Source organism: Aspergillus udagawae (genome assembly GCF_001078395.1).
Source record: "Aspergillus udagawae IFM 46973 DNA, scaffold_2, whole genome shotgun sequence".
Classification (NCBI taxonomy): Eukaryota; Fungi; Ascomycota; class Eurotiomycetes; order Eurotiales; family Aspergillaceae; genus Aspergillus; species Aspergillus udagawae.
In genome coordinates this window covers 252,799-273,671 of record NW_025091265.1, presented here as the reverse complement: position 1 = coordinate 273,671, position 20,873 = coordinate 252,799, and the positions used below count along the sequence as shown (strand labels likewise).

At 50.0% G+C, this 20,873-nt stretch overlaps 5 protein-coding genes across 5 annotated transcripts; 1 reads left to right on the top strand and 4 right to left on the bottom strand.

Annotated features, from left to right (window-relative positions):
- Positions 1-944: 944 nt before the first annotated feature.
- Positions 945-2,464, bottom strand: Aud_002409 (uncharacterized protein; the record flags this gene model as incomplete). The annotated part of the gene is made up of 6 exons (XM_043287378.1): positions 945-1,406; positions 1,464-1,672; positions 1,737-1,878; positions 1,934-2,033; positions 2,099-2,226; positions 2,285-2,464. The coding sequence occupies 6 exons, from the start codon at positions 2,462-2,464 to the stop codon at positions 945-947; spliced, it is 1,221 nt and encodes a 406-aa protein (XP_043143313.1).
- A 587-nt stretch (positions 2,465-3,051) lies between these two features.
- On the top strand, positions 3,052-4,699 carry Aud_002408 (putative FAD-dependent oxygenase; the record flags this gene model as incomplete). The annotated part of the gene is made up of 3 exons (XM_043287377.1): positions 3,052-3,330; positions 3,401-4,012; positions 4,064-4,699. 3 exons carry the CDS (start codon positions 3,052-3,054, stop codon positions 4,697-4,699), a joined length of 1,527 nt encoding a protein of 508 aa, XP_043143312.1.
- A 3,572-nt stretch (positions 4,700-8,271) lies between these two features.
- Aud_002407 (ankyrin repeat domain-containing protein) lies at positions 8,272-9,537 on the bottom strand (the record flags this gene model as incomplete). Its single annotated transcript, XM_043287376.1, has 1 exon — positions 8,272-9,537. One exon carries the CDS (start codon positions 9,535-9,537, stop codon positions 8,272-8,274), a length of 1,266 nt encoding a protein of 421 aa, XP_043143311.1.
- Positions 9,538-9,900: 363 nt separating this feature from the next.
- On the bottom strand, positions 9,901-12,497 carry Aud_002406 (uncharacterized protein; the record flags this gene model as incomplete). Its single annotated transcript, XM_043287375.1, has 7 exons — positions 9,901-9,957; positions 10,024-10,136; positions 10,226-10,690; positions 10,746-11,030; positions 11,099-11,409; positions 11,468-12,296; positions 12,362-12,497. The coding sequence occupies 7 exons, from the start codon at positions 12,495-12,497 to the stop codon at positions 9,901-9,903; spliced, it is 2,196 nt and encodes a 731-aa protein (XP_043143310.1).
- Positions 12,498-15,789: 3,292 nt separating this feature from the next.
- Positions 15,790-19,356, bottom strand: Aud_002405 (DUF3433 domain-containing protein; the record flags this gene model as incomplete). Its single annotated transcript, XM_043287374.1, has 1 exon — positions 15,790-19,356. The coding sequence occupies one exon, from the start codon at positions 19,354-19,356 to the stop codon at positions 15,790-15,792; it is 3,567 nt and encodes a 1,188-aa protein (XP_043143309.1).
- Between the last annotated feature and the right edge of the window lie 1,517 nt (positions 19,357-20,873).

Below are 20,873 nucleotides of genomic sequence, written 5' to 3'. Positions count from 1 at the left end.
GAACTGCCTATTCTCAGGCAAGTATTATCAGTTCATGAATGCCTTCAACGATATATTGGATGCGCCACACTCTCAGAACCACCGACCTTTTGAAAGAGCTCCTTCACATTGAATTGATTCAGAGCAGAGCACTCAATATATCCAGCAGCACCTAATTTCCTGGCCATCCTTTCACCCTCCTGACACGTTACGTGTCGTCTCCAGTCTTCCTTGACTTTTATACTAGAATCGTCGTCCCTTGCGTCAATCTGAGTACCAACTAGCAGCCACGGAACCCCAGGGCAGCAACGCCGTAGTTCATCGAACCAGTAGTATTCCACGTTGGAGAAGGACTCTCGGTTGACCACAGAGAAGCAAATGAGAAACACATCGGTATTGGGATAAACAAGTCGGCGTAACCGGTTCCTTTCTTCATCGTTCCAAGTGTCCCAAAGTGCCAGGCTGTAGAACTGGCCATCAACACTAGATATCTTAACAAATGTGATGATTGATATCTCAGATGCAGCCTACCTAGCGTCCACTGCGCAATAGTCGAATACACGACAGTTGGGAGTACAGAATTGATTGGTTACGTATCGGGTCAAGAGGGTTGTCTTGCCGACCCCGTTGTCACCAAGAAGCACGCATCTGTCTGTCATTAGTTACATGCAGCGTGTCGGATATGGCTATTTGAGATTCCATATTATTATACTTCACGACTTTGGCACCCTCTGACATTCTCTTCTCCTTGTGTGCCCTTGAGAAAGGAGCTCACCCTGAATGCGGACCTCGGAGGTCAAAGGACATTCTCGCTCGTATTTCTGAAGACTAGTCTGATTACCATTTGAATCCTCCAAAGCTAGTGTGACGGACTATCCAATCGGAAATGAGACTAAGTTGCCATAGAAATTGTATGGTGGCAAGGACAGATCGTTTCATATCTGTAAGTCTATCTAATCTGACTTTTATGGACTTGATAACCAAGTCCCCCCACGAGGCTGATCATTCCCACCGAGATGGCTATTTCTATTCTCATGGGTGATCTCAATCTGATTGGAGACTACAATGCCGCGAGAAGGATGTTCGCGGCCAGTGCCGGGTGCACCAAATGCCTCCAAGTTATTCATCTTCACATCGTCCACTATCCGTTCCTCACTCTCGCTGAATGTCGCGTTGGCGCTGATAGGATGGGCGGTCGGAGCACCCCGACGATTCCGGCTAAAGGACTCGCCAGCGCCGCCACCGATCGTCTGAAACCCACTAGGGAGTTTGTATGTTTTCTGGGAGCTGCCGAACGCGGTACCAAATAGTCGCGAGAGCCAGGATCGAAGAAGATGGAAGACCATGGGAAGATTGGTAACGACCACCGCGACGAAGGTCTCCCTTGTTCCCCATTCGCCGGCCAGTTGTGCGCCATTTACGGGATCCTACGGGTATCGATGTTAGTTCCCCACCGGAAGTGCCGAGATGACATCACGACTCACCACCAAGACAAAGACGCTCTTCAGGATGGCGCAGACGAGAACGAACAATCCAGCGCCGAAGACGATGGTGGCGGCGATCTTTTTCATGAGTTTCAGGCTGGATCTCCAGAGCATAGGGATGGGGATTAATATCAGGTAGATATCGGTGGACACGTTGGATGCAAACGAGGCCCAGACGATCGGCCTGGATATGGCAGCCTGGCAGGCGTCTACAGGTAGAATTGTCAGAGAACGATCGGTCGGATGGAGTCGCAATGGAGGTGTAGGACTTACTGCCAGGATCTGGATTGATCTGCCAGTACTTGTGGAATGGCCGGCAAGCCGCGAAGATGGTGATCACGGCGACGAGAAAGGTTCCGATGACAAGAACGAACCCAATATAGATGGGATTGCGATACCGCTGGCCAAGGCCGTCCTGTCAAGCGCATGGGTACCAGTTGTAATTAAAAGGAGACATTTGAAAGACTTACTGTAAGTCGAAGGTAGAATGATAGCATGGACAACTTGAGCGACCACATCAACACCGAATATGTAGTCCACCCGGCGACTTGAATTTTCGAGCCGATTACCCTGTATCCGTGTGAGTTCATTCTCATTCTCGTCATATCCTAAGTACTCTTCAAGACTAGATATACCTCCATCGGTATTCTGGATCGTCAGGGGACAACGCTGCCCGCTGAGCGTCGGTCAAGCCATTATTCGCAAGGCCATGTGCGACGGCGCCGACGCAGTACGCAAGAGCCGTCTGCGCCGAGTAAAATACCTGCTCGGAAGAGGCATTAGCGACTGATTGAGATAGATCCATGAGGGGAGCCACGAACAATTGCAACCCACACAAGAAAGTCTTCGGCTTGCAAGTGTCTAAACCCCACGGCTCTCACGCGGGAATACGTTCGGAGTAGGGTCACCGCAACGCCAAATGCATATAGCGTCCAGAGCACAACCGTGGACTTGTACAAGGCTGCCTGGGCAGCGTCGTCTGCTGCAGAATCACTCGACATTAGAGCAACGAAGTGTTCGGGCCGGCATGGCCAACTGGCGGGTTGACGAGAACGTAGAGTGACAACATTGGACTTGGCTTTCCTATGTATGAGGAGAGTAAAAAAAAGGTAAGCGAAAGAGTACCATCGAAAAAAAGAAGAATACCGAAAAATAGAAAAAGTATATTTTTGGCCCCATCGTATGCCGGTCGTGGTCATTGCCGAGTTCATCTAATAATGCTTGCAGGGTGTCGGAGTTACACGGATCAGTACCCAGGATCCGGTCTATGACGATACCCGATCTCGTTAGGTTCTTCAGCGCCCAGCAGCAGCCTAGCAGGGATGCGACAGGGATTAAGACAGGTTCACCAATCCCTTGCGCCGAATAAATGAACTCTCATTAATTGGTACCTGCGCCCTCATGCCACTGCAATAGCCAAGGATGTACTCCATCCCGAATGAGGGGTTAAAATGCGACATGCCCCTGTACTTAATGTAACCTAGGCGCTCGATCGAGGCCAATCAATCGTGCATTCTCTCTATCTGAAATCCCTGTCTTTTTCCTCTGCTTCTGTTTCGAGTCAAACTTTCTTCTTGCAGCCAGCCCAATGCGTTGGCTCAAAATCCATGCTGTTGCAGCCCTGGTTGTCTCGGCTGTACCTGCATCCTGCTTCAGCGTGCCTGTTGCCTGTGATGGGCTGGGAGGCATTTGTCCACGGGGAGATGCTGACTTGAAGGAGCTGGGTGACAAGCTCTCGAGTACCGGCAAGATATATTTCCCTGGGTCGGCTGAGTTCGAACAGGCGTCCACACGGTGGTCAGTTCTGGATGCTCCCAAGGTCAATGTTGTCGTGGTTCCGGGGACGGAGAACGACGTTGTTGAGACGGTATGTTGTCCTTCCCCTCTTGTCTCTTTTTATCATCGGCGAGGGGTATAGTTTGCTAACTAGGAGATAGGTGAAATACGCCAACAAGAAAAACTTGCCCTTCCTGGCGTACAATGGCGTGCATGGAGCCATTACCACGCTCGGCAAGATGGATCATGGTATCGAGATCTACATGAATCAGTTGAGCAGCGTGGAGATCTCCAAGGATGGGAAAACAGCCAAGATCGGGGGTGGTACCATCTCCAAAACCGTCACCGACCAACTTTGGGCCGCCGGGAAGCAGACGGTGACCGGAACATGCGAATGCGTCAGCTATCTGGGCCCTGCCCTTGGAGGTGGACATGGATGGCTTCAAGGACACCACGGACTGGTTGCAGATCAGTTTGTCTCAGCCAATATTGTCCTGGCCAACGGCAGCTTGAAGACGATCGACGCAAGATCCGACCTCTGGTGGGCTCTCAACGGAGCAGGTCACAACTTCGGCATTGTGACCTCTGTGACCACCAAGATCTACGATATCCAGCACGCCGACTGGGCAATCGACACGCTCATCTTCAGCGGCGACAAAGTCGAGGCCGTCTACCAGGCCGCCAACGAGCACCTCCTCAAGAACGGCACTCAGCCCGAGGACCTCATCAACTGGTCGTACTGGCTCAACATCCCCACCGCTGACCCCAACAACGTAAGTATATACCCAGTCCATAAAGTTGTTGCCTTGTCTCACAACTCCTAGCCCGTCATCCTATTCTACATCATCCAGGAAGGAGTAAAGACAGTCGACGCAGCCTACACAAAGCCCTTCCACGACATCGGCCCGCTGTCCGCTGAATCTATCGGAGGAAGCTACACCGATCTCGCCGGATGGACCGGCATCGCCACGACCTCGCCGCCTTGCCAAAAGGCCGGGCTCGTCAACCCCCGCTTCCCCATCTATCTCCAAGGCTACAACGTCCCCGCCCAGAAGAAGGCATACGACATCTTCGCCGCCGCCACGCGCGGCTCCTCGGCGTTCAACAACTCCATCTTCATGTTCGAGGGCTACTCCATGGAAGGCGTGCGCGCCATCAACAGCAAGTCCAGTGCCTTTGCCTTCCGGAACGAGAACCTTCTTGCTGCGCCGCTTATCACCTACGCGCCTGCCGGGCCGGACCGTGACAATGAGGCCGCGCAGCTGGGTAACCAGCTTCGTCAGATCCTCTTCCAGGCTAGTGGGCTGAAGGAGTTTGGCGCGTATGTCAACTATGCCTATGGCGATGAGACGCCGCGGCAGTGGTACGGGAGTGAACAGTGGCGCCAGGATCGCCTGCAGGCCTTGAAGAAGAAGTATGACCCGGCAGGCAAGTTTAGCTTCTTCGGCCCAATCGCTTAGAGACAATCATGAGGAGGTCACATGGAATCATTGTACAGTCTATAGGGCGGACCCCTACGCTTTAGTATAGTAATAGATCAAGTATTTCTTTGGAAGATAGGTCCCAAAAATGCAAGTAGAGTATACCAATTTTCCTCAAGACTTTACAACGTAACTGACTGTAAAAGCGAGATACATATTGCTTCCCATGACCAACTCAGATATAATTAGATTCTTCAGCACCGATTATAGTGAGTGCAATCTAGTACTCATGTTAAGATTGCACGTCGGAGGCTAGACGACATTCTAATCTGACTGACTTCAGCAGACGCTCTATTTCCGCCACTGATTCCCTAATTCTTGGGCGATGCCGACTTCATTTTTTTGGTCGCTTGGCGAACCGGTGTGTGTCATGCAAGCATGTTGCGCCAAATCTCCTGCACTCCTCGCAGATATCAAAATTTTCAACGTAGCACATCATGCACTGGTACGAAAATTCGCGGAAAGTTGAGACTTCACATACGTACTTGATTTTCTAGGAGGGTCGATGGCCTTCCCTTTCCGTTTTGGTGTCTACCCCTCGCTGCTTTTTTGCTCACTAAGTAGATCTGAGCAGGCCCTGAGCACGCCCAGGGCAGCCTAAGGCGATCACTGAGGACGCGGTGAGCAACAGGTTAATAGAATCTTGATTGATTGATTGATTGACGCGGTGAGCAGAAGGCTGAGTGCCCTAAGCAAGTAACCTTAATAAACTGCACCCCAACTAATAATCACCCCCTTGCCTGTTTCTCTTCTCACAGTCTACTTTTACCCACCACACTCCCCTAAAGCCTAGCACTGCCATCAGGTCTCTTTCCCCAGCAGGAAAATGCTATATTTACCACACTGCACCAGCATGGTAAACATTATAGTAGGCTTTCTCTAGTAAAGTGCGATTACTTCCAATTCCTTCAATCAGACCGTCGAAAGAGCAAAGAAATTTCTTATGGAATATATTGGAAATTGACTTGCGGGTTCAATGTATTTTACCTGGGTCAACACTTCTGGTGCCAGATTGGGACCTTTATTTTAGACAAGCTATGTCTGTTTATTGCGCTAGGTGAGTATAATCAGAGTAGATGTGGTGGATCTTTATTTTGTTGACTTTGCTTATGATGACAGGTTCCAGAGATTATGACGCGAGTGTGATACTCCTAGTATATTTGTGGCTCTGAGGTTGGGAGCTATGTCCTGGATGCGTAAATGAAACATATAGCCTCTTATATCATCATTATACCAATTAGTTTGTGAGTTCACTGAATTTATGCATTAACTTATTACATCTAATAGCAATATGCAGGCGTGTACTATTTAGGTTTTCCTAGAAAACCTCACATGTACCACTTCACCAGGGCGAACTATAAGCCTCATCAAGACCAATGGTGGCATTTGTGCCTGAGACCCTGTCCTAGGCATTCCCCTGGTCCGGCGGCTGTAAAATCTACCTAATGCTTCCGCAGTGTCACACAGCACCAAGAGTGCTCCTAGAGCTATTACTCTCTCCCCTTCCCTGGCTTGTACGTGCTATCTAGCTGCGCTTGTAAAATCACTACTGTGGGTTTGCATATAAGATGGCCATCCATTCGCCGCACAAAAGACTAGGGGTAGAGGCAGGACAGGGCCTGGAAGACTGTAGGGTATAGATCCCTTACTAACTCTATGAAAATAATCAATAGAGAGTCGTTAATGTGGTGCGTGTCAACCCAACCTAACTATCGGAGTTAACCAGAACAGTGCAGGAATTAGCCAGCAGCATGTGATTTTGCATGACATGAATATGCAAACGGTCAGCACACCATCCAGCTTCAAGGCAGCAACAGACACTGGCGCTAACTCCCTCCTACTAATGCAATTAAAGACAAAGCAGCAGATCAAGCCCCCATCATTATGTTCGCATAATACAGCCATATTTTGAGCATCTAGCAGATGGAAGGGGCTACAGAGGGCTGAATAACATACCATATACTTCCAGACCAACTGGGTTGGATTTCATGGGCATATGACCAGCACGGGCAAATAAACCAGCAGCTAACACCCATACTCATCTTCAGTAGCTTGCATTCTCGCCAAAGGATTCTAGCCCAAAAGAGGTTTCAATCTCTCTGGATCTACGGCCTGAATGGCATCTGGACCCGACGGGCCCAACATCAATGGCTGGAAGGCTGATCGGACATGGACATGGTGTCTGGGACGATCAACTTCGGTGACCAAGGCATGAAGGTCAGAGACTAGGGATGTGGGATGTATAGCTAACGACCACAATCAGAGGCCAGATGCAAATGATCTTGCAGTCAGACTGGCCCTCGATCTGTGGCTCTCAAACCCATCCAGCCTGCGTGTCGCCAACTAGTGGCCACTTCAGCTTAGAATTCAACTATGTCACTGAGCCAGCAATATTAGTCCCCACGGCAGATAGGGCCCTTTCATGTCTCGAGGCAAAAGCCATACAGTCAGTCTTCTTGCGAACATTGGAACCACATATACCAGCATCGGAGACGATATTTTAGGTTTACAACATGTACTCAGACGCATTGGGTCTGACACCGTCTACTGAGTATATCTGTGCAGACGAAGCAATGGACCTGGGATTTCCCGCGGCAGAAATATTTCTAGGTCCACTAGACGTCTTAGAACGAACTGAGATACTCACCATGAGCCCACCACAAAGCCTTCGGAATCATCGTGTCAGGGGGGGTAATCTGTTACAAACCAATGAAGAAGGACTGATTTGCAACAGCCCTCCCAGACATGGTCGATCCGCGCGCGGTCTTCGAAATGGTTATTCCCCGGCCTATATCCCACGTCATCTCAGGAAACGATCTGGAAGTATTCCATGAACAATACAGCAATTCTAAGGCGTCTTCTTGCATCTTGGGGAATCCCAACTAAATTCAGCAAGGAGAGTGTCATTACTCCCACGGCCTCCTACCTCCGTCACTTGGGAACTCCATCTCGCGGCTCAAGGCGACTGGGTTCACTCTATTACAAAGGCTCATATCACGCTGGATATTGCCAGATACTTCCTTTATCAACTGCCTCATCCTTAGATAGTTTCGAAGTTCTTCAAGTCGCAGCTATTACCGACGATCTCCTGTGGTGCATTTTCGATCGTCACGAAATATTGCATAGAGCTTGAGGGAGACTTAGCGGTGGTGCCTGCTCATTGCAGGACGGCTGCGGTTGTAGTGTTTCTTCTATTATCCCAGAGCAAAGGATGGGTTAAAGAACGCGTGAGCTGAGGCTGCTCAGTATGCGAGGCTTGAGAGACTGGGTATGCACGACCTGAGTTGGCGAGATTAGCAACATTCTCTGCTTCACTGGCCGTAAATGAGATTTGTTTCTATTGTGTGTATTATGAAACTTGTTATACGCTGCTTTCAAAAGTTCAATAAATAATTCTTTGAGCATGAGGTCAGAGGGAAATATATATGATTATGACGCCACTAATAAAGCACAAGCAACGTCATTAAAAAACGCAGAACCAAAGAATTAAAATCCCAATATTCAAATAACTATTGGTCCAGTGTATAATACAAAGTAACACCTATCAAACCTTAAGAATCCAACGAGGAGCCACCTCGACGCCGGCTCTTATAATCATCCAACACCCTAACAACATCCTCATTCAACTTCGACGGTGCAAAAGCAGACGACATATTCCTCTTTGTCAAGTCGAAATCAGCCTGCACCCGACCAGTAGAAAGCAAAAGCTCAACTGCCTCGACATGTCCCCTCTCAGCAGCGAGCATAAGCGGCGTACTACCCTCGCTGTCCTTCCCATCCGGTTCGACCCCCTTCGCAAGCAGCAACCGCATAATATGCGTCCGTCCATGTTGCGCAGCCCCCATGAGTGCCGTAACTCCGTATTTATTCGGCAAGCTCGGATCAACCTTCTCGTTAGCAAGAAGCGCCTCCACAACATCCGTGTACCCAGCAGCAGCGGCAGTTAACAGAGCCCGGTCTCCAAAACTAGGCTGACGGTCTGGGTCCACGGTAGGGATAGCAAGAAGCAATTTCACGATCCCCACGTGTCCGTTCCTCGCGGCGGCCAGGAGAGGGCTCTCTCCTCTCTGGAATCTGGGGTCCGCGTCCACGCCTTCAATTGCCAGGAGGCGCTTGACGATCCCTAGATGCCCATTTCCGGCTGCTGCCAGGAGCGGCGTTTGCCCGAACTGATCCATTGAGTTTGCGTCTACCTTCCCCGTGCGAAGCAACTCCTCTACTACATCTTCTGCTCCCGCTGCAGCGGCAACCGTAAGGGGTGTTTCCCCGCGCTGGGTCCGGCAATCAGGCTGGATGTCTTTCGTCGATAGTAACAGTTTCACGATAGCGAGGTAATCGCCCGCCTTTGAATGCACGGCATCCGTTGTTGGCCTGGGCGAATTCCGCCTCGTGAAAGGCGAATTCCGCCCCATGAAAGCAGAAGGCAGGCCGTTCCCTGCCGCCCAGACAAGAGGAGTTTGGAGATGCACGTCGGGCGCATTCGGATCTATCTTTTCTGAGCATAGAAGAATTGAAGAGACCTCTTTGTGACCGTTTCCAGCTGCCCATGAAAGGGGCGTTCTGTGCTGCGGATCTTGGGTGTTGGGGTTGGCGCCTTCTTGCAGCAGGCGGTTGCAGGGGTCTGATTTGCCGTGTTTGGCGGCCCATATTAAGGCTGAGCTATCATGATGAAAGATTTGGTGATGGTAGAGAATGGGGTTAATGATTGTGTACAGGATTTTAGATGCTTTGGCTAGAGAATCCAGGTCTTGTACAGATGGGAGGAGGTGGGTGACGATACATAAGAGTAATTCAGTTGGGAGGGTTGGTAAAGACATATCTATATTTGTCAAGGATTTGAAAGAATGGGGAATCAAGCCAGGCTAGATCAATGGAGGGAGGCAAATTAACTTATTAAGTACCCCCTGGGCTGTGGGGACTTTGGCTGTCAGAGTTGGAATGGGACTAAGAATACTTTAATAAAGAATAGAGAAAACGTTGCTGAGAGGGCTAAGGGTGCCTAAAAGATGCCTGAAAGATGCCTGAAGGGTTAGGCACTCTAGTCCTGGAAGTATAGCATCACATGCAGGTATACTTGTCTAACAATTCAGGACATAAATTCCGTGGGATGTTAATGTAAACGGTATGAAAACCACGCAGTGGAGAATTACTGCTATATACAATCTATCAATCTCTACCACTTACAAATCACCAAGGGATTCCAGTGCTGATTTCCCTTTGCGCAAGTCCCTCCCCCACTGCCCTTTGTGCAATCAGCATTGCGAATACTTATTACAATGTAACTCTCCCATTTTCTTGCCTACAAGAGCAAAGCCCCCCGAGGTATCCTTATAGATACACTTGGTACCGAATATCGTGAACGACATCCCGTCCTTCATCCCGTTATAAGCACCGTCTGTAATCACCGCATCGGGCGCTACACTCGACACCTCCGGGCATCCAATACAGATGCCCTCAGGCAGGGGAAACTGGGAAATATTCCACACGTCTCACCGGACTTCTTACCGTCGTCTTTGTAGTAGGTGATTTCGACCTTGCCTGGGTTGGACCCGCTGGTAGGGGCGGGACGGCTGTCGCTGGATGTAGTCTTGGTGGCCCATTCGGTGGCGAAGTCGGCTTTCTGCCTGCTGGAGATGCTACTGGCGATGGACTTCAGCCCGGAGTCTGGTTCCGCCGTGGCGAAGACATCGACGGCAGTCACGGTCATCGGGTGGATCTCTTCGGATGTCCTGGTGATGGTCTCCGTGGATCCAGTGGGTGAGCAGCTGGCGGTTGCTTCGCAGTAGCTCTTCGTGGTGGTAGTCATTGTGGCTGCGCCGGCCGGCGTGTAGCTGCTGATGACCTCTGTGCAGATAGAGGCCGTCTGAGTGGTGCAGCACGAGTTGGGCTCCTCGTCATCATCATCGTCGTTGCCGTGTCCGTGGCTGCCACCGCCACCTGAGCTTCCGCCAGACGATCCGGGGCAGGTTCCTAGTATGGCACAGTGGTTGATTTCAGCCAGGCTTGGTGCTGCCTGGCCCGCGACCCAACCCCGGGGGAGAGTCGTGGGGTTTGCCTGGCTTGACGGTTATCTTGGGGATTGGGGGTTTGGGCTGGATGATGGTTCCGGTGGAGGTGGGCTGAACGTCGACGCTGTGCGAAGACGAGTGGAATGTCACGATGACCACGCCTGTGGTCGAGGAGGTGAAAGTCGCACCTGGTCCGACGGTAATGCTCGGCGAGGGACCGGTAGTCCAGGTGAAGGAAGAGTCTGTGGGCATTAGTTCAACACCGGGGTGAAGGTTGATGGGGAGTGATGTGGCATGATAGCCTGGGTAGGGTAGAGGGTCATGTTCTCTGCATTTGGAGGGACATAGACTGGATAGAACGGAATGTAACCGAGAGGGAAGGGCTTGGGCGTGACGACGGTAGACGTGGTGACGACGGCGTCATTGTCGCCTGGGGAGATCAGGGGGACGGTGACAGGGCCCCAGGTCACGGTTGAGGTAGGAGACAAAGGATATTTAAGAAGGGTCAGAGTGCAAGGAGGCTCGCAGAGGGCATCGTGATCATCGTCGGTCCACAACGAGGGTCCAACATAGGCAACATCGCCGGAGCCGCCGCCATGGCTGCCATCGCCGCTGCTTCCATCGTTGCCGTCATCACTGCTGTCCTTCGAGACGCAGGAATCGGGGCAATAGTATCTGCGGCTACAGACAAAGTCGCAGAGTCCGTCGTTTACCAAGGGATCCTTGCCTTTAGCCTTACCACTCAGTCCAGCAGTAGGCGCTTTGGGTACATTCAAGCGCCCCTTGTGGTACAGGTGCAGGAGTTGATAGGACAGTAACAAAATTGCAAGCATACGAGCACAGTCCTGCCAGGTCTCCATCATCAGTACCCGCAACACAGGCCGGGGCAGCAAAGCCAGACACAATGGGCACGGTCAGTTCCACCTCCTCGGTGCCACAAGCATTCTCAGGACAGTAGCCATAGTTGCAACTGAAACTGCACAGGCCGCTGTATGTAGCATCCTCTCCTGCAATCGGATATCCTGACTTCTTCCTCTCGGCACCCAGAGACTCACAAGTACACGCGGAATAGGGGCAGTATCCATAATGACAGGCAAATTCACACAATCCGACAAAGTCGTTCACGCTGGTACCATTGACGCAGACCACATCATCAAGCTTGAGTCCGGGCGACGCGGAGACGGCGGCAGAGCTGGAAGCACTTCCCACCCACGCGTTGTAATTCTGAATGCCATTGGTGCAGGAATCCGAGATGCTGGCGCCGGTGACCTTTGCAATGACAGTTCCCCCACGGTGGATGGTCACAACAACATCGCCAGAATGGCCGCTGAATGAGGCTTCGCCATGGTGAATACCAATGTCATTTTCGGGGGTCTTGGTCCACGTAGCAGGCACTGTAGCACCACCGACAGTGACAGACACGTCGGCCGCCACAGTGAGAAGAGCAGAGAAGAACACCTTTTCCTGCAAGACTTGTGCCGGTGTGTATTCAAGTTGAAGCTGGCTGGCCGGATTGGCAGTAGTTCCACCGCTACTACATGCTGCTGCAGGAGCCTTGCGATACCAGACTTGCAAGCCCTGATGAACGTGGTTAGAACAGGCCTAGTTTCCAATTTGCTGGGGGGTCACTTACTGCGTGTATAGTGTGACGCACTGGCGCTGTAGGTCCTTGGTTTCATCAAGGCGGTTGTTTTTACCCCTGATAGAGTCTTCTTCCTGGTGGGCTCTTGAAATATATCCAGAAGCAAGACGACGCTTCTTCCGGGCATCTTCACTGCACCAAAAGGAGCTACTGCCCATAGTCAGCGAAGAGAAAAATACATGAAGAATAAGAGAGCAGGTATTTGTATATGCACGGGACAAGTTGGAAAGAGAAAAGGAACGAGATATTGGGTTGCTTGGTCAGCTTGGAAACGGATTAGAGACATCCCTTTTATAACTTTACCAGAGCTATTATGATCAATAATGTTTATTCTTAGTGAATTTCACCACTGAAATGACTTCCAACACCCCATCACAATTATGGTTGCGTCATAAACAACGAGCATTTTAGCGGAGATGGGTATTGCAGAGACAGTCAATTTGGCATTGATGTCAGGCTAATGGTATAGAATATTGAGGGATGAGCAGCTCACAGCGCACATGACCAATCACTGATCCTGCACTGAGTAGGATCTGAGCGCTCACTGAGCACTCGCTGAGCCTTAACCGGTGATGAGAAATACTCAGTGAGCAACCCCCTGAGCGCCCTCATTAAAGCAGCCTCATCCAAAGAGGGAAAGTCACATTGATTCTAGAAAATCAAGTCTGTATAGATACATATATCACAGTTTAGGTTGCCACAAGCTTCAGATCCATCACTATCGCAAGCATACCAGGCAAGATCTTCCCCGCAGTCTTGTGATAAAAGCTTTGCAATGTGAGGTTTATTTCTTGCAGTGGCTTCCATAAGTGCTATATGACTGAAGATATTAGTTACATCTTGGTTAAAATCTGGAGCCTTAAGTAGTGCTATCGCAAAATTTCCCAGTCCAAGGACTGTGGCATCCATTAAGGGTGTGCGGCCATACTTATCCTTTTTATTTGGATTAGTTCCTGCCTTCAGAAGCAGCTTCCACAAGAGATTTTAAGTCGTAACGGCGTTCCACCAGCCAGTTTATAGGTCCTCACCTCTTGGTATCAGTGGTGTTTGGATCTGCCTGGTGGTTAGCTGCCAACAGTTTTTCCTATCCTGAAAAGGGTACCATTATATCTGGGTGCCATGCGCCAACAAGCAGCCGGAGGAGTAACCCCGGATAGCACCCACCCACCACATCCAGACTATAGTCAATGCAGTGATCCAGGCATGGGAGCAGGCCTAGGCTTAGGTGAAGGCCCAGCAGATCATCGAGGCTACTGAGCTCACTGATGCCAACCCATGGCTGCGAATGACTGGATGTGCGGAATACCCAGTCCCTAGTCCATGAATGGCTGCACTGCAACTGATTTTCTCCACCTACGATTAGTTGTTTGGGGTGTTATTTGGTTTTCCTTGCTACTTACCTACATTCTGGCTTAGTAGCTTAGTAGCTTAGTAGCTTAGTATATACCTAGATTAACTTTATATAGAGTAACTCAGAAGATATAATTACTTCTTTCCCTCCCCTGTTATCATATTATATCACCTTACTCTATGTTATAGTTAGTGTCACCCCCACCACCATCATCATCATCATCATCACCACCAACAACCACCACGACCCAAAGGTCCGGATGCATAGCAAAGGAGATAGGAACATCGTCGGCCGGGAGGATTCCGTTTATTTTCAAAACCCTCCCCAGGGGCTGTTATAGGCTTATAGCCATGCTGGCAAATGCACACATATTTCGGGACCACAGGCCAAAATCACAACCCTTTTTGATAATCAGTCTAGTTCTCGTTGAACTCAAGTTGAAGTTGAAGACAACAGTGAATCCGTGGTTGATATTGAAACATGATATGACGGGGCCGCCCAACGATCGCGTCCAAACCTCGTTGACTCTAAGATCGAGTCGAAGTTTGTTTTAGACAGCCAGATCTAGATCTCGAGGACGTAAACCAGAATCAGTAAAACACAGGCTCGGTGCGTTGTGCGTGCGAACCATACAGTCAGGCAATTGTGGAGCTGATGCCTTCATGGATTATTCCGCTTTGGAACAGTTTTGGCGGACACCAAGATGGATTATCATTCATCGCAAAGGCAATTGGATGAAAACGGCAAAGCTAACCTGATTTGCATTAGCCACAAATTACTCATCAATGTCATGAGACACAGTTGGTCGATTCCGGTTCTGAGGTCATTCTGGGAGTTAAAATTAAGAGCTCGATCTAGACTCCACAAAGGATACGATCGTTGGGCGGCTCCGTTAAATTAAGTCCTTGGGCTAACCTTGGATTGACTGTGAAGCTTGAAATCACTTTATGTTCCCCAGAACTATGGACCTAGCTCGATCATCAGGAGTCTCGAGCATCAGGAAGTGTCGTGTTTTGGCCTGTGACCCCGAAATGTGGCGAGGAATATAGTCGAATCCTGAATATTTAGACTGTCAATCATTCACAACTGACACACTTCATCCGGCGCCATTAACCCACTACATATCGAGACACTATCGGTGTCACCTTCAATTCTCCTTTTTCTCTTACGCCATATCCAATATTAAATACACAATGCATTATAAGACTATCTTAACTCTATTTGCATTGGCCAGTGTGGCTACAGCAGCTCCTGCGGAGGATTTTGAAAAGAGACAAACAAGCGGCCAATGCCCACATCAATATTGCTGTGCGGATAAATTTCAATATTTGAGCAGTACATTTTTTACTGGCTGTGCACGTAAGTAGCAAAAAGAACTGCATAGGTTCTGGCTTAAAAGTTGCTAACAAATTTAGCCACTACTGCAACTTGTGGTACTGGCCACAGGCCTCCTATCGCTGTCTGCTGCAATCCCACTCAAGTTTTTGGAACTTTTGTTCAGTGTGGTTGAACTAACAACAATCAACAAAATCCAATGGTTCAAATACCTGAAAAGGGGCGATCGTATAATATTCTGGCCCAACCCCTAAAAGCTGCTTTGAGTAACTTGTCTTCATCTCCTTTCTTTCTTTTTTCCTTTGAATTAAAGTTGGACATAAAAAAGTCTTTTTTTCAACATACTCTTATCTACAATATAATATCTACTTAGTTTTTACACATACATTTCCCCTAGCTGGTCTGGGCTAGTTGCGTACCACCAAAGAAGAATGACAGCCCGTAGGCAACATGATACTTTAAGTCCAATTTCGGCCTTATATCTTTGCAAAACCGACATTGGCTTGCCATTATGTTAAAGATATCACCCACAAACGCAGCTATCCGTTAGCTAATCATAGCTTAAGATATGTGAGCGGAGCAAATCCGAAACATTATATAAACCTTTATTAGTATTAATATCAATGACTTCCAAGATGCCCTGCTCAGCCCCCGTTTTGAGAGTGTAGCATAGTAGAGGACAACAAAGCCATCTTCATCTAGGTAGGATCCCCGCTCTGACAACGACATGATACTATCTCACCATCCCACGTATCTCGTCTAGCTCATGGTCCTTTTCCTTCAAGTAGCGGCTATCGTAATCGAGCTGCCACCGTTCTTCACCATCCGGGCATAAAGACAGACCAAAAGCATATTTGTGGCTCCTTCGCTCGAGATAATCCCGCCGCTCGCTGTCCGTCATCCGCGACGTTCCCCGGAAGTCAGGCGCAATCCTGCTCCGTGCGACCCACGGAATCAGTGACCCAACTGATTTCGGAATACGGGGCCCATCGAAATGATTATGACGGAGGGCGAATACGAGGACCAGCACCGAGATATCAATGGACAGGAGGACGAGGATAATGACCATCGAGGGGGTTGAGGGCATCATGCTCCAGAGCGTCGTGATGATGGTTCCATCCACCGCGGGGGTATCAGGGGACCGGCAATGGTCGAAGTATATGTCCCGGGCGAGCGTGAGGTAGCTACTGAAGATTGCTTTGTAGGTGGACTGGACGGCACGGATGAGGAACTTCGGCTGGAAGGAGTCCAAGGTTGGGTCCAATGGCTCGTATGCAAAGGCCGTCAGGAGCCCCGGCCAGTCATACTGGTAGAAGGACGAGTCGCGGTGTGCAGGAAACTTCTGTCCGATGCTGGCTAATGCCTGGTTGAAATGTCCCAGGCTTTCCGACGCGTTGCGCAGCATCTGCCCGCGTGCGTCCGTCGTAGCAGCTGCAGGCTTGTAGGAAGCGATTGTTCCTTGGTCATCAAACAGGACTTCAAATTCATTGATCTGGATGGACGGTGTGCAGTACAGCGCCAGCGAGTTCTGGCTGTTCACTGGGGCGGAATTCCTTGTTGCCCACCGGGCCAGGATGAAGATTGACGTCTGGCAAGGAGACGCCGGAGAGTCACCACTAGGTAGAAGAAATTCAATGGATCTCCGGATCAAACCACCGTCCGCCTCCCTGTTGTCGACTTCTGCCGTGCAGTTGTCGCCTGATGAGGTTGTATGGTTCCAAAACACCTTATTAGTCTTGCTGTCAGTCCATGAACTGTTGATCGGAATTTGGTGACATTCAAGATTAGCTCCGACGCCGAGCGTGACGGCACTGTAACTGACGCCTCCGATCGAATCATAGTCCGATTCATTGACCATAAGCGGGAGGAAGGAATAGTCTGGGGTGGTCCAAGGCAGTAGGGGAGTGCCAGTGGTCAGGCTGCTTAAAACCAAACTGTAACCGTCAAATTCCACCTCGAAGGATGGCGCGTGGAAGACGGTATCATTATACTGGGCAGAGAGAAGTCCGGAGGCCGGCGTCCTGTACTGCTTCAGCCGTGGTTCGAAAACCCCACCGCTCACGACGTTTAGCAATAGGTCCAGGACACAGGTAACAGAAAGAATAGTCAGAAGCAGAGGTGCACCGCGACCGCTCTTTCGCAGGACGGCGATTGGAGTCTGCGAGCCATAGTTCAGTGCTAGTGAGTCCGTTGCAGAAGCCATGCCCCTTTGCAGGCGCACCCATGGTTCCAATACGCTAAGGTGGCGGAGGATGGATGCGAGCAGCGCGCTAATCATAGAGGAAATAACCGTTGGAGCAAAGAGCAAAAAAATGGTGAAGGCGACATCCCGTGGCGAGAAGTCGTCGTTGATATCCTTCAATCGAAGAGAGCTGAGCGCGAAGCCAAAGGTTACCAAGATTCCAATGAGCAACACACACTCAACCAGGAACCAGATCGGAACTAAGAAATGCGGCCTGGGGTCTCGTCCTCTTCGGGTTGCTGGGAGGGCCAAACATTCTGAACCGAGATGTCGATTCAAGGGAACGATATTGATCTTTCTCTCGGGCGGCGCGCCCGTCCACTCGCAACGGAAACCCTTGGACCACAGGCGGAGCTTCCTTGTCGTGGCGCTATGAAACTGCGCGTCAGACCGAGCGAGCACTGTATCAGGCGGGAAGAGGTCAGCGATAATCCCGCATTGTGCGGCTATCGACCCTGGATCACCTCTGAGGAAGTTCATACGCCGCGGATAGAGTGCTGCCAGAAACAACAGCAGCGCAACTGCCGCAAGGAGGATGGTCTCAGCCATGATAGCAGTTCTGGAGATGACGGCAAGAGCCACAACGAGTGTAACCTGCCTTGCATCCACCTTCGTCGGGGTTGCAGTTGGGTTGAAAAATTTGCTCATTGTGGTGATGAATTTCTGTTTCCAAGAATGAATGATCGCATCCTGGTATTGGGCGACGTCGATCCGGGCTGTAGAGTTCGACGCTACTGGTCCCAGGTCTATACCATCCGCCGCTACGACATTCGGGGTCCGAAGTTTTGCAAGGGGGGTCGAGTGATATTCAGAAAAGAGAAGGTCCTGAAACTCTTCATGGGCAAAAACCGTCCCTGTCAGACTGCGCTCGGTGGAGGGGTGAACCTTCGCATTAGTTATAGAGCCATTGACGCTGATGAAGAGCTCAGCCTCAGCAGACATGTAAGAAGCGGTGCACGCAAATGCAGTGGCATTGGAGGTCACAGAGTTAGACATGCCTTGCACATCCATATCTAGATCAATGAGGATCCCAAACAGGGCGACTGATTGGCAACCGCGCGTACGAAAAGCGGATGGGGCGTGGAATCGAGTCTCGGAATGGACAGGCTCCCAGTACCGCACCTGAGAAGAAGCGCCCCGGTTTGCGGTGATGTTGCCGAGGGAAACGTCACAGTAGCATGTGGATGCTGCATTGCCGTCGCCCAACGACGGGAACTTCATCCCGCTTATGTTCCAGTAAACATCACGACCTGGGGGTTCAAGGCCCGTCAGGTTCACCTCCTGGCAGGTGAGCTCGGCCCAATACACGGTTTGATTGAGCGACAGCAATGACGTGTCGTTCTCGTCGAGGGGCATTGACACAGCGGCCGTGGCATAGTCAGACGATCGGAGTAGGAAAACGTCGTCAACAGTCATCTTCACGGAGGCATTTGCGTGATATTCATAGGTCTCGCTGGATAACCAGGCTTTCTGGGTATCCACGTCAAGCAGATCAGGCCAGGTCCGAACCGATTTCGACTCGGTGGTGGTCACTTCTGTTAGAACCAACAGGCCGGAGAGAAGAGAGGGAAGAAAGATCCGCAGGAGGATCGACAGACCAGAGGTGAAGAATACAAGCCAGTGGCGATTGCGAGCCGCCATCAGGGGGGCCATGGGGCCGTGGTAGAAGCTGTAGCTGGTGAAGAGCACTGCTGCAGCAACGCCTTCAGGTTTGGCTAACTGGAAATATGGCTCTAGTCGCACAACGTCGGAGGCGCTAAAGTTCCACAGCGTCACGGCCAGCACTGCTACAGCCGTCGGTATGTAGATATAAGCCACCGAGACGCTCTTTGGCAGTTCAGCAGTCGTTTTGAAGATGATGAGGCCCTGGTTGCGGTCCGAATATTGGCGAATGCATTCAAGGACAATTGACAGGAGGACGAAAAGCACAGCCAGCGAGCAGAGGAAGGGAGCTTGCAACGATGAGGGCATCCAGCCTCGGTCTTCAGCTGCAGTGCAGTCATTCTGGTCCTGTTTCTGGCTCTCTGCAGACCTACGGGTGCTGTCTTTTGCGGCCATATTGTCACCTTAAAGAGATGGATTTCTCAATCGCCCTCGTGATTAGTAGCCTGCCTTGTTTCCGTTGACATCTCTTCCATGCCTCCTGCCGCATCGCTACCGTCAAGAGAGGGTCTAGCATAAGTGAAAAATCACAAGTCCGGGTTCATTACTAGGGTATACAGAAGACCGTTAGAATCCATTGAGATCTGCAGGATCAAAGATAATCAACCTTTTTTTCCCCTGTGTCAACAGAACCCCAGGTCCATTAAGACCGAGTAAAGAGACTGCGAGATGTGTGGTGGCTTGGAAATGCTAAGCTGAAGGAAAGGTCGCCAAGCACGAATTACTTGAATTTTTAAGGAGAAATAGATTTTCAGCTAGTCTAAAACATGGCCATAGGCAGCATGATAACATGGATAGCGCAGGTGCTAAGTGGGCCTGTTTCAACCAACTGAAAGACCTATTTCAACAGATTATCAGCCATTTTCGGCCTAATTGTTTTGTTCGTGAGCAATGACAGTAAGCGTATAAGCTTATGGCAGGCCATCCTCTAGGTCCAGAGTCACTTAATGAAAGCTTTTAATGCGATTTAGTTAACTATGTAGTTTTGTCGACTCTGCGGTCCCTGACCGACCCGGTCCCCTGAATGTGGGGTTTCTCCACTCATGCGGCCATGACTTTTGCCTAGATAAACGGAGCTGATATGTGGAGTCGAGAACTCTGCTTCGACCTCCCAGTTCAGCTAGCCTCACCAAGCAGGTTAGGATTAAATCTCTTCAGATCCTTATCAATCTTGTGTAGCTTAGCCTAATATTCAAAGAAAGAAAAAAGTATATAGGATTTGGCAAGTATTAGCTGTGAGACATCACTTTTCAACCTCTATATTTGTTGAAGAAGACACACTAGTAGACGAGTCGCAATACCTATACCACAGCGCGCAGGGCTATCTATCAGAGGGCTGTTGCCTAGAACAGTGTAGTTTATGATATTAGATAAGTCCAGCCGTTCCCCACCGCTAAAACTCATTAGCTTAACTGCAATGTCAACTCCAATACTAGCGGGTATAGGGTCCACATATCAGGTTCCATAATAGAGAATTCATGATTCAGGGCCACGGCAGGGAGGCAAGAGATATTTTCTTGGCCTCTATCTGCAGGTTCTTAGCCTCCTGATCTATTTGATGCCGCTAATTTAGTGAGGAATTAGTAATCCAGATATGCCTGGGTTGCACGAAAGCAGGAATCGCTTTATAATATACACCCTTATCCATAAATAAACCTATGACGTTTCTTAGGGAAGTGTCGTGGGTGTAAAGAGTGTAATGCATTATAACGCAAAATCAAAGACACCTCTTGACAAATCCTTCTTATGTAGATTATCACCTTAAGGATTACCACGTGAGATTCAGTCTGTCCCTCCATCTTCTTGTTGCCACAAGTCTCCAAAGCGGTTGGTCCAGACCACTGGAATTCTGAATGGCCAGTCCAAGATACAGAAGGGATGGCAGCCAACCCGCATCCCTACGTGTCGTCTCG